The following is a 12,767-nucleotide window of genomic DNA, read 5'->3' on the forward strand; positions in this document are numbered from 1 at the left end:
GACACTCTCCAAGCCTGCTAAAGGTCGGGAATTGTGAACTATCTTGAAAGACTATGGGAGAAGAAAGACTTTGCTGGAGAGGAACTCACTGTAAATTAAATAGAAGTGTTTTATCGGGATGACAACTCGGCTTCGTGCTGCTGGGGAAGCCTCGGTCAGAACAGATTGGAACCAAATGGGGAAAGGTTTCTTTCTGCCAACTATTTGGAAGTTTTCCTTTAACATTTCTCAGATTGAAGACAGACTTACGTTCACGCCGTCCTTGAAAGAATATAAAATCTTCTCTGGTGTCCCGACCACGTTTAGCATTTTGCCAGATGTAAACTTCAGCTTCGACCTGTCAAAAGAGAGGCAGGAAAATCACAGTATTCATTCATTTAATCTGGCATTTCTCCGAGGAGCTACCACACTCCCATGGATATGTTGCTTCCAACGGCTGGCGGCTCGACAATCAACAATTCTGTGATTATCAGCGGTTGCAAAAAAGAAATGGCAATAGTTATGACATTGTCAACAAGTGAGAGAAAACACACAACGTGGTGGCTTCTCCAATTCTTTCCCACCAGAAGTTGCTATAGGAGGCATCTGTCTATCTTGTTTTACCGACAAAGAAATAATGGGAGACTACTATAGATCTATTTCAAGCTATTTAGTTCTCATCAGCTAGCCATACCCTTCTGGGATTCAAACCTGGGCTACTTACCCTACATATTAGTTAAGATGTATTGACCTCTAAGCCACGAGGTCTCCTCCCTTTGTCAGCTACACCAAGGGAAATATTAAGTGTTTTTTGTCAGGGTAACCTGTCTATCCAATTATGGATGGAGCCCAGTGCTTCTGCTTTCGCCTTTCAGCCCCAATCCAGGAGCCTTCGTAGACAAGTCGCTTTCCCGACAAACTATTTTTGTGTAGAATTTATGTTTTACAAACAAAGAAATAGAGGGAGACTAGTATAGATCTATTTCAAGCTATTTAGCTCTCATCCGCTAGCTTATACCCTTCTGGGATTCAAGCCCGGCCTACTTCCCGTACATATTAGGTAGATGTATTAACCTCTAACCTACGGGCTCTCCCCCGCTTTATCAGGTACAACAGGGCGACCTGGTCTACCCAATTGTGGACGAAGCATACCGCTCTGCCTTTCAGCCCCAATCCAGGAACCTGCACACACAGTTGCGTTCATGACAAACTATAATGGAATAGGGTAGGGTAGATTGGTTTGGGTAGAGTAGAGTAGAATAGGAATAAGAATAAAAATAGAATGGGAATAGGATAATAATGGGAATGGGAAGAGAATGGGAAGAGAAATAATGGAATAGGAATAGAGTAGGGTAGGGTAGGGTAGAGTAGAATAGAGAAAGGATAATAGGAATAGGAATAGGAGTAGAATAGGATAGAATAGAATATGGAATAAAGTATCTTAGAATAGAATAGAATAGAGAAGAGTAGGAATAGAATAGGATAGGATAGAATAGAATACAGAATAGCATAGAGTAAAGTAGCTTAGAATAGAATAGAATAGAATAGAATAGGAATAGGATAGAATAGAATAGTAGGACAATACACTGAGCAGGAAGCAAATTGAAATGAGCCCCCTGGGACTCCAATCCATCTTCACAGAATCAAACAAGAAACCCGATTTGCAAACATCCCCTCTCTTAATATTCTAAGGGATTTTTCTTAGACAAAGCAAAACTCCTGATCACCGCTTAGGAATGTCACGTCCAGCCAAGATTTTGAAAACACAACCATCTTCTTTCCCCCATTTGATCAGTTTTACTGAAATCAGATCTCCGCCCAGGAAGGGGATGGGGGTGGGAGTGGGGAATACAGATAAGAATCCAAGCATTACGATTCTCTCAGGTGCAGGAAAGGTTTAGCAGTCAAAGCAATGATTCCAATTCAAATCATTCCGAGGGCTTAGCAATATCCACCGCTAAACCACCGCTAAAGACCCAGAATAATTAAACAGCTATTCCTGAAGGACGTCGTGAAGTTATTCGGCCCTTTTCGTGGACCTGATAATTTCTGAAAGGATACCAGCAGGACTAGGCCTTCGTTCCAGGCTGCAAGCAGTGTTGCGGTGGCCTAGAGGTGAGGAGCTCTCGCCTCAAAATCAGGAGCCTGTGAGTTCGATCCTAGCTAGAGGCAGATATTTCTCTTCCTTTGGCATACTGAGAATATATCTGCCGAACAAAACTCCGCTTTGGCAACAGGGACGGCATCAGGCCAGTAAAAACACTCTGCTGGCTCCATTCAGTTGCTCAGACTCCTCCATCCCACAAGAGATTTTGGGGTCGTTAAAAGATGATGATGACTTCAGGCTGCAGAAAGGAGTTGCTACTATCCATGTTTGAGCTTACTTATTGGATTTCTTCCCATCCATCGACTGCTTCCCATCCACTTCGGTCTCACTTAGCTCTTCTGTAGGACTCTGTGGCTCAGGTCGGGGAAACGCCGTTTTTAAGGTATCCACAATGGCATTCATTACAATCTGCAGTGAAAGGAAACACCCACCGAGATAAAAGACAACGTAGAAGTGGTGCAGTGGCCCCAGAGGTGGAACTCTCGCCTCACACTCAGGAGGCTGTGGGTTCGATCCTAGGCAGAGGCAAGTATTTCTCTCTCTGGGCACACTGAGAATTTATCTGCCTAACAAAACTCCGCAATGGCAACGCGGAAAGGCATCCGGCCATTAAAACACTCTGCTAGCTCCATTCAGTTGCCCAGACTCCACCCCCCCGCAAGGGATTATGGGGTTGTTAAATGATGATCATAAAAGACAATATAGGACAGTTGTCCTCAACTTACAACAGCAATTGAGCCTAAAATTTCTGTTCTTCACCAGTTGTTAAAATCCACCTTAACATTTTACGACTTTTATTGCCGGTGGCTAAGTGAGTCACTGCAGCGGTTAGGTTACTAACATGGTTAACCTGGCTCCCTTGTTGACTTTGCTGGTCAGGAGGTCACCAAAGGGGATCGACTCTACGACCGTCATAACTATGCAACCGTCGGTTGCCAAGTATCCGAATTTTCATCCCATGCAATGCTGCAACGGTCGTATCGAAACTCGGAACAATCACTTAACAGCACTAGAAATTTGCACTTGTATACCGCTTCCCAGTGCTTTGCAGCCTTCTCTAAGCGGTTTACAGAGTCAGCCTATTGCCCACAACAATCTGGCTCCTCATCTTACTGAGCTTGGAAGAAGGGAAGCTCCGTTTTCACCTGCAATGGCCTCCTGCAGCCCTTTGCCAGTGAAAACAAGACCTCCCCGAGCTCCATTTTTGTTTGGCAGAGGGCTGCCGGAGGCAGTCGAGGCTGAAAACGGAGCCTGGGGGAAAGGGGTGATGCGTGCGGCCCTCCCGAGCTCTGTTTTTGCTGGGAGAGGCACCATGGGCTGGTCCTTCGTTTTTTCCACGGCAGCCCGGTGGGCCAGACCTAAGCAATAGCAATAGCAGTTAGACTTATATACCGCTTCATAGGGCTTTTAGCCCTCTCTAAGCGGTTTACAGAGTCAGCATATTGCCCCCAACAACAATCCGGGTCCTCATTTTACCCACCTCGGAAGGATGGAAGGCTGAGTCAACCCTGAGCCGGTGAGATTTGAACAGCCGAACTGCAGAACTGCAGTCAGCTGAAGTAGCCTGCAGTGCTGCATTTAACCACTGCGCCACCTCGGCTCTTGGCACCCCGTGGGCCACCTCCGTCCCATGGGCCGTGAGTTTGACACCCCTGATCAGTGGTGGGATTCAAATAATTTACCAACCGGTTCTCTGTCCTAATGACCAGGTGGGGAGGTGGGGCTTAGTGGTCATGTGACTGTGTGGGCGTGGCCAACTCAACGTCACTCACATCAATGGGCGCTTTGCCTTAGCTGTTACAATGTACTAAGGGTTAACCGGAGAGGCAGTTTCTGTAAGCAGGGCAATAAAGATTAGGCTAGAAACAACACCAGAATTTTTCCTTCCTGCCTTCCTTACAGGATTAGCCCTGTAAAGTGGGGAAAAAAACAAAAGGAGATTTCTTCCAACAACCGGTTCTCTGAACCTCTTAGAAAGTTAAGAACCGGTTCTTCCGAATAGGTGCGAACTGGCTGAATCCCACCACTGCCCCTGATGTATAGCAATGTTGCTGGCGACATCGAACGCATTACCTTATCGATCCTGGAGACCACGAACGGTTTTTTGACAAAGGCAATCCTTGCGTCCGTGTTCAAGGCGAGGAATTCTTGCATTTCTTCGCTGTTGGCGATCTCGGGAATTGCGCACAAATGCTGCAACGGGCAAGCAGGCAAGCAGTGAAGCCGAGAAACATCCCCCCCCCCACCGAAAAGCTTACGACAGGGGTGGGCCGCCGTGTAGAGCAGAGAGCTGCATCCCACATTTCGAGGCGAGGGACGTGCTGAAGCAGGCAAGATTAAGTAACAGAGGCTCCCACCGGCATTGGCGGCTATTCCTTTTATTTTTATTTTTTGCTACTAGCTGATAACCTGGCGTTGCCCGGGTATTTATTTATCCTAATCCTGTATTAAACAGGAAAAGGAATGAATTATATCTATAGGGTTGTGCGAAACCCCCATGTGCCCCCCACACACATGCGCGTATCACCTCCCCCCCACGCCCCATTTTGGAACTAGGCCTCCCTGCAGCCTCCTGGGAGCAAAAACGGGCCACGAGGGGGCTTGTGCCATCCCCCCCCTTGCACATGCATGCGTGACCCCTGCACCCCGCGCATGCACAGTGGAGCTGAGCTGGCACGACAGCTTGCAGAGGGATCTGCATGCCACCTGTGTGCCAGGAGACACACACAGACACATATCGAGAGATATTAGGGGTGTCTTTACCCCCCCCATCCCCCAGTATTTGTTTCCAGAGAGTAAGTCATCTGTGTACCAAGTTTGATTGAAATTGCTTGAGGCATTCCAGAATTACATACACTCACCCACAGCCATTTTTAGATAGATAGATAGATAGATAGATAGATAGATAGATAGATAGATAGAGTAGAAGAGGAGGAGGAAGAGGAAGAAAAGAAGGAAAAGAACAGGAGGAAGAGGAGGAGGAGGAGGAGTAGAAGAAGGAAGAGGAGGAGGAAAAGAAGAGGAGGAGGAGGAGGAAGAGGAGAAGAAGAACAGAAGTAGGAAGAGGAGGAGAAGAGGAGGAGGAAAAAGAGGAGGAGGAGGAAGAGGAGGGAGAGAAGAAGGAGAAGGAAGAGAAGAGAAGGAGACAGAAGAGAAGGAAGAGAAGAAGGAAGAGAACGAGGAGAAGAAGAAGAGGAGAAAAGGAGGAGGAAGAGGAGAAGAAGAGAAGGAGGTAGAGAAGAGGAAGAGGAGAAATAGGAGAAGAAGAGGAGGAGGAAAAGAGGAGGAAGAGGAGAAGAAGAGGAGGAGGAGGAAGAGAAGAGGAGGAAGAGGAGGAGAAGGGGAGAAAAAGAAGAGGAGGAAAAGGAGGAGGAGGAGGAGGAGGAAGAGAAGAAGGAGGAGATGATGATAAGAGGACTAGATACATAGATTAGTTATTTTTATGCCTTTTTTTTAAAATGACAATAAAACTGGCCGAGATTTAAAAGTGTAGCAGGAAGAAATCCTGACCTTCAAGAACGATTCTAGGAGACTTTTTCTGGCTTCAACTTTCTCTGTGTCCATGTTACCAAATGGAAGATCCGGAAACATCTTTTTGGGACCTTTTATGTCTGCCGTGGTTTAAAAAAAACAAACAAACACTAAGAGTAATTCTATTGCAACGTTAATCGTACTAGCTCATGACTCGTGATTAAAATATTGATAAAGATTTTCAAATGGCTTGCAATAAAACCCAGCATCTTTCCGTCGGTTTTTACATCACCCTAAGCCAGGGGATTTCTCAACTTTGCTGACTTCAAAACGGGTGGACTTCAGGTCCCAGAATTCCCCAGCCAGCCAGGGAATTCTGGGCTTTGAAGTCCACATGTCTTCAGGGGGCAAAGGTTGAGAAATCTTGCACTAGGCCGTAATATGATTTGTTGTTTGATTGGTGGCTTCTGCTTTGTTCTATTAATTGTCTTTGTTCTATTAATTTGACCCATGTGGGTTGTAAATCATGCCCAGAGGGTTGTGAGAACCTGGCCAATTAGGCTTAATGTCAGAAACGGGGACAATGTTGCCAGCAGTCAGCACAGCTGGCAGCAGATTCAGACAGTGAGGTGGTTGGGGAGGAACATGGGCCAGTCCTGGAGTCTGGGGAAGGCTCTGATGAGGGCTCTGTGTCGGAGGCAGAGAGGGGGCCAGAGCCGTATGCCAGTTATCAGCTGCCTTCGGAGTCAGACATCAGTGAGGCAGAAGAACAGCTGGAGCCTCTTCCCTGTGTGCGCATGCGCAGAGTTGCCAGGCGAAGGGAAGAGCTAAAGAACAGGGGTCGACTTGGGAGTAAGGCCACAGGGGGACGATGAATGGCCCCTCCCAGAGGAAATAAAAGAGGAGCGAAGGGGGAGTGGAGTTTGCAGGAGACAATTAGTTCGCTTAATTGGTTCGTGACTCTCCAAGACGCCTTGCCAAGTTCTGCAGATATCAGCCTGGCAGCTCTCCAATCCAGATAAGGTCTGTGACTGTAAATCCTCCCTTGAAAGACTTTGCTGGACGTGAATGAGCAGAAGCGGTTTTTGTCGGGACAAGGAGTTTGTTTCATGGTCTTGGGAAGCCTCGGTCAGAACATACAAGGTCTATGAACACACTATGAGAGAGAAGTCAACATTACAGATAGTCCTTGACTTACAACTTTGTTTAGTGACCATTCAAAGCAGTGGTGGGTTTCAAAAAATTTTGGAACCTCTTTTATAGGTGTGGCCTGCTTTCCGGGTCCGCTGGTGGAACCTCTTCTAACCGGTTCGGTAGATTTGACGAACTGGTTCTACCGAATAGGTGCGAACTGGTAGGAACCCACCTCTGATTCAAAGTTACGACATCACTGAAAAAAAAGGGACTTAGGACTGATTTTCATACTTGCAAGATCACGGGATCAAAATCCAGACGCTTTGCAACTGGCTCATATTTATGACGGACGCAGTGTCCCGGAGTCATGCGAGCCCATTTTGAGACCTTCTGACAAGTTCAAATCAATGAGGAAGCCAGGTTCACTTAACGACGACGTGATTAACTTAACAACTGCAACGGTTCCACTTAACAAATACGGGCAACAAATGTTGTAAAATGGGGAACGAGACTCCCTTAACAACTGTCTCGCTTAGTGACATAAAATTCGGGGCTTAGTTGTGGCCGTAAGTTGAGGACTACCTGTATTGGGTTAAGTGCCACAGAGAACTGTGCTTCGAACTAAAACGGAGCTTGTGAAAAGAGATTACGGGTTAGATGCAGAGCTACGCTAATTATGCCTTTTATCTGCTTTTATTCCACTTTTTCTGGCAATAAATTTGTTCTCGAAGCCGCCTCTGCCATGGACAATATATTCAGAGATTTTGCAGATGGTTCATTTAATCTGTTGTCCCCTACTTAACCATAATGTGTTATTACAACATAAACCATGTGTGTTTTAATACACATTTTTATATGTTGTTTTATGCACCCCGTTGCATTTGCTATGCCATATGGAATAAATAAATAATGAACCATAATTGCCAGTGGAGAGAAAAGGGGAAGAGAAAGGAAGGGGAAAAAAAAAGAATGTAGACCAGTGTTTCTCAACCTTGGCGACTTTTAAGTCCTGTGGACTTCAACTCCCAGAATCCCCCAGCCAGCTATGCTGGCTGGGGGATTCTGGGAGTTGAAGTCCACAGGACTTAAAAGTCACCAAGGTTGAGAAACACTGATGTAGACAGTCTGCATTAAACTTAATTAACTCCCACTTTGCCTGTAACAAAATTCCACAGAAAAAAGAGAATTTAGGACGAACTTTTTATGAACTTTCGTAGATCTGGTTTCTCTTCCAGTCTGGTTTGCAGGTTCAAGAACTCGCGGTATCTTCGGTTCACTGTATGATAAGCCACTTGCTGGAGGCTGTTAGTGCTGTCACTGTCTAACGTTGTCTCATACTATGGGAAGAAGAAGAAGAAGACAAATACCACCATCAGTGAGGAAGAGGCTGACTGTTTGCCAAACTAAAATGTGTATAATGGCTTAAAGCTGGACTCGACTTCAAGAGATGGTCTGATTTGGCGATTTGGAACGGTCAATGAAAAATAATGATGAAAAGTAACATGGTTGGTTGGTTGGTTGGTTGGTTGGTTGGTTGGTTGGTTGGTTGGTTGGTTGGTAGGTAGGTAGGTAGGTAGGTAGGTAGGAAGGAAGGAAGGAAGGAAGGAAGGAAGGAAGGAAGGAAGGAAGGAAGGAAATGGGTATGAGAAGGATGGAGGCAGGGAAGGAGGGGGAGAGGAAGGAAGGAAGTAGGAATGACAAGGATGGAGGCAGGAAGGAGGGAGGGAGGGAGGGAGGAAGAAAGGAAGGAAGGAAGGAAGGAAAGAAGGTGATGGGAATGAGAAGGAAGGAGGCAGGGAAAGAAGGAAGGAGGCAGGGAAGGAAGGAAGGAAGGAAGGAAGGAAGGAAGGAAGGAAGGAAGGAAGGAAGGAAGGAAGGAAAGAGATGGGAATGAGAAGGAGGAAGACAGAGAAGGAAGGAAGGAGATGGGAATGAGAAGGAGGGAGGCAGGGAAGGAAGAAAGGAAGATGGGAATGAGAAAGAAGGAGGCAGGGAAAGAAGGAAGGAAGGAGGCAGGGAAAGAAGAAAGGAAGGAGATGGGAATGAGAAGGATGGAGGCAAGGAAGGAAGAAAGATGGGAAGGAGATGGGAATGAGAAAGAAGGAGGCAGGGAAGGAAGGAAGGAAGGAAGGAAGGAAGGAAGGAAGGAAGGAAGGAAGGAAGGAAGGAAGGAAGGAAGGAAGGAAGGAAGGAGATGGGAATGAGAAGGAGGCAGGGAAGGAAGGAAGGAGATGGGAATGAGAAAGAGGGAGGCAGAGAAGGAAGGAGATGGGAATGAGAAGGAAGGAGGCAGGGAAAGAAGGAAGGAAGGAGATGGGAATGAGAAGGGAGGCAGAGAAGGACAGAAGCCAGGATTACCTTCACAGTGTACAAGGTGTAAGGATGGAATCCTGTCCCACTGTGTTCTCGAGCAGTGATGGTTCCTGTAATACGCAGATTCTGGATGATGACGGGACCATCGGGACTGAGGGGCTCAAAGCTGAACGTGCCCATCGGGGCAGTGGGGGAGGAAGAAAGCAGGCTTGGGGGCTGGGCCAGGTCTTGTGGGCTGTGTGCCAAGCTCCCAGGTGGCTCCAGCTCTTTCCCCAAGTAGGATGGCCTTCTCAAGAAGGTCTTCTCCGGGGCCTCCAAAAGCTCAGTCAAAGAAACTAAGGGGTCTTCAGCCACCGTCTCTATGTGGATGTCAGGACACAGCCCGAGGGAGGCGGCCTGGAGGTTGGCCTCAGAGGGAAAGCCCTCCGCCACATCCTCCACACACCTGTCTTTCTCTCCCAAACTGTCTTCTGGGTCCACCTCAAGAGGGCCTTCCAAATCAAGAAGGGAGCTAGCGAAGAGTTCTTCGGCAGACACGACGATCAAGGAGCTGGAGTCTTTCCCTGCGTCGGACATGGGGGAATCGACTTCCAAGTCTCCACTGGGGAAGAAGGACCCAAGGGTGCCAGGGTGAAGCAGGGGCGCGGCCACGCTCCCATCCTCTTTCTCGTTCACGGGAGTGCTCAGCGCTCTGTCCACGGGCTCCTTCCCCTCCATCAGGAAGTCTTCCAAGCTATCGGCCATGTTCCTGTTGAAAGGTTCGGAATCCCCCCGTAGGGCTTTATCGCCCTCAGTAGCCATTTCTTGCTGAAGGTCTGGGGGCAACACAGCACCGGGCACCACGGGTTGGCTCGAGGAAGCGGGCAATATTTCCGGGGAAGCCATCTCGACGGTGGTGGCGGCTTTCCTGGAGAAAAGGTTCACCAGCAGCTGGTTGAGCCAGTCGGGGTCCGCCATTTTGTTCATCACGGGCATCAACACGTTACAGGTCACCATCTCCACCACCACAAAGCGCCCCGTCCTGCTTTCCAGATGGGGCTCGGGTACCAAGACCCGTAGCAGCGAGTCCACCACGCGCCTGGTATACTCCACCTGATGTGTAGGGCTCTGGACAGCCAAGTGAGGTTCTGAGAATTCGCAGTAGGCTTGCCAGAGTCTGCCGGCCTCTTCGGGAGGTCCTCCGAGGCTTTCCGCCTCCTCTTTCCATTTCTCCTGGACCTTCTTGTAGGCCTGAAGGTGGCACCCGGCCAGGAGGAGCACCTTCTGGGTCAAGGCCTTCTTGTCCACCAAGTGCATCCTCTTCCTCAGCTCCAAAGCCAACCCCACCATCGCTTTCTCCACCTCCTTCTCAAAGTTCTGCTCCCGGCTTACTGCCCGGTACCAAGATGAGACGAAATCCCGAAGGATCTTTTGAATAATATTGAGGATCTCTTTCTCCAACTCCCTCTCCGCCTTGGGATCCGGAGGGCAGCCTTCCAGGGTGAGAAACCTCTCCAGGTGAATCCTGTGGCTGGTGCCGACCACCACTTGAGACCCCAGCCAGCCCCCCAGTAAGGCCAATAAGCCCGATAAGAGGCAGAGCAGCCAGACGTTGACCAATAAGTGGACCACCAGCAACCAGCCCACCAGAGCCCCTAAGGCCATCAGCTTCCTGCTACCGGCCAGGTCGCCCAGCCCCACACCTTGTTCTGGCATCCTCAGCATCTTTGGTCCCTAACCTTAAATTACTGCTCTAGTGCTTTAAAAAAAATCACAGGGCTGCTGGAGTTTGCACCCAAGGTTAGGGGTGCACTCCTAAAGCCATCCACCCACCTCTCTCGCTCTATGGGGCTCTTTGTGCAATTTGCACACTGGGTTTGGCTCTTCCACCGTATAATTTGCACTGGCCAAGTTACGCTCTTTCACCGTGAAATTTGCACAGGGTGTGAAATTTGCACAGGCCAGGTTTGGCTCTTCCACCGTGCAATTTGCACACTGTGTAATTTGCACACCGTGTTTGGCTCTTCCACCGTGCAATAAACACTGGTCAGGTTACGCTCTTCTACCGTGGAATTTGCACAGGCCGGGTTTGGCTCGTCCCCCCCCCTCGTGCAATTTGCACGAGCCGAGTCACACACACACACCCTCCCCCAGCTAGCTCTTCTTACACTAGGCTCCCCCGCCAATCGCAAAGCCAATGCACCGGAAAAGCAAGCCCAGGCGCTCCCACTCTTAAACGCCTGCAAATCCACTCGGGTTTGCTTCCCCACCCGACCTCCAAGAGAGGCCAACACGGACCCCCCCGCCCGCCCCTCCAACGGCAGCGATGCAAAAATGCAATCCTATTTTTTTTTTGCATCGAACAGCAATGCGAAAATACAATATTTCTTTTTTTTTGCATTCGACAGGAATGCAAACAATAATAATGCTAAATAAAAGCGGGAGGGGGGGAGGAAATTCAGCAATAATAATAATAATGATAATAATAATAATAATAAATTCGACTCGCCAAGCGGCTCAGATCGGCCACCGGCGTCCCGGCGTGTGGCGAAACCAGGAGAGGGAGGAAGGGGGAGGCTTTGCTGACGTTCGCGGCCGCTCCTCCCACGCGTGCGGGGCTGCCACCACCACTACCCTCGCGCCGCGTCATCGCATCCCCGGGTCTCTCGCGCGCGGCTCACCCCGCTCGCGCGCGGCCGCAGCGCGGAGGGTCGTGCAAAAAAACAACAACACAACCCTTTGCAAATCTCCGCCCAGCTCTTTTGCTAGAGTTTTGCAGTTTGCAGCCACCCCCGGCCTCGCCTGCCCGGCCCTCCCCCGTTTGCTAAAGAGCTGCCAAGAGGGAAGCGAGGCCGGGCGCGTCGGGGAATCGCAGTGCCACCTGGCGATCGAGGCTCCTCCGCGCCGCCGAAGGATTCGCACGGGCGCGGCGTTGGGCTTGGGATTCCACCCCCCCCCCCCGCCCTGGCTCTCCTGGGCTGCTTCTTCTGCCTCCCCAGCTTCTAAAATGAGATGTCCCGTTGAAACCCAAAAGTGGGTCCCCCTCCCCTCCCTTTTCAAGAAGCAAGCGGACTTTCTTGGTTTTTAACAGATTGACAGAGTTGGGAGGGAGCTTGTAGGTCATCTAGTCCAACCCCTTGCCCAAGCAGAGGACCCAACAACACCATTGTTGCAATAGCAATAGCAGTTAGACTTATATACCGCTTCATAGGGCTTTCAGCCCTCTCTAAGCGGTTTACAGAGTCAGCATATCGCCCCCACAGTCTGGGTCCTCATTTCACCCACCTCAGAAGGATGGAAGGCTGAGTCAACCTTGAGCCAGTGAGATTTGAACAGCCGAACTGCAGAATTGCAGTCAGCTGAAGTAGCCTGCAGTGCTGCATTTAACCACTGCGCCACCTTGCAGAAAATGACAGGCTTTAGGCTTCTCAGGATACAGGAAAAGTTGATTTGGCAGCCAGGTTCAGAAAGCTAGCCCATGGCTTAGCATTGCAAGTTCTGAACAACCTTCATTATCGAAGCACACATTCGTATACATTCTCAAAAGCATTGCAACACGGAAATGCTTAACACATTTCTTAGTGGTTACCTTGAGGAGAAAACCTTATAAGGAGATGGGGTCTTACTTCTCCTTTTGTTTATGGAGTACATGTCATTAACGAACTTTAATTGAACCTTGGACTTTTGACATAGGCTTTTGACATAGGGAAATCTTGTGGTTAGCAATAGCAATAGCAATAGCAGTTAGACTTATATACCGCTTCATAGGGCTTTCAGCCCTCTC

The 12,767-nt window shown here is 48.9% G+C and overlaps 1 protein-coding gene across 1 annotated transcript in view; it reads right to left on the reverse strand.

The window, feature by feature from the left end:
- The window catches only part of SNX19 (sorting nexin 19), a 50,489-nt gene extending 39,384 nt beyond the window's left edge, over positions 1-11,105 (reverse strand). Inside the window, exons 1-6 of the mRNA XM_087706367.1 lie at positions 9,050-11,105; positions 7,890-8,028; positions 5,597-5,697; positions 4,160-4,279; positions 2,364-2,494; positions 250-337 (exon numbers count right to left, since the gene is read on the reverse strand). Of these exons, the coding sequence (XP_087562493.1) occupies positions 250-337; positions 2,364-2,494; positions 4,160-4,279; positions 5,597-5,697; positions 7,890-8,028; positions 9,050-10,708 (2,238 nt within the window). The 5' untranslated portion in view covers positions 10,709-11,105. The remainder of the gene's footprint in view (positions 1-249; positions 338-2,363; positions 2,495-4,159; positions 4,280-5,596; positions 5,698-7,889; positions 8,029-9,049) is intronic.
- Between the last annotated feature and the right edge of the window lie 1,662 nt (positions 11,106-12,767).

The sequence above is a fragment of the Thamnophis sirtalis genome, unplaced genomic scaffold (assembly GCF_051295495.1).
Source record: "Thamnophis sirtalis isolate CommonGarterSnake01/CBP01778 unplaced genomic scaffold, rThaSir2_p1.2 scaffold_2, whole genome shotgun sequence".
Classification (NCBI taxonomy): Eukaryota; Metazoa; Chordata; class Lepidosauria; order Squamata; family Natricidae; genus Thamnophis; species Thamnophis sirtalis.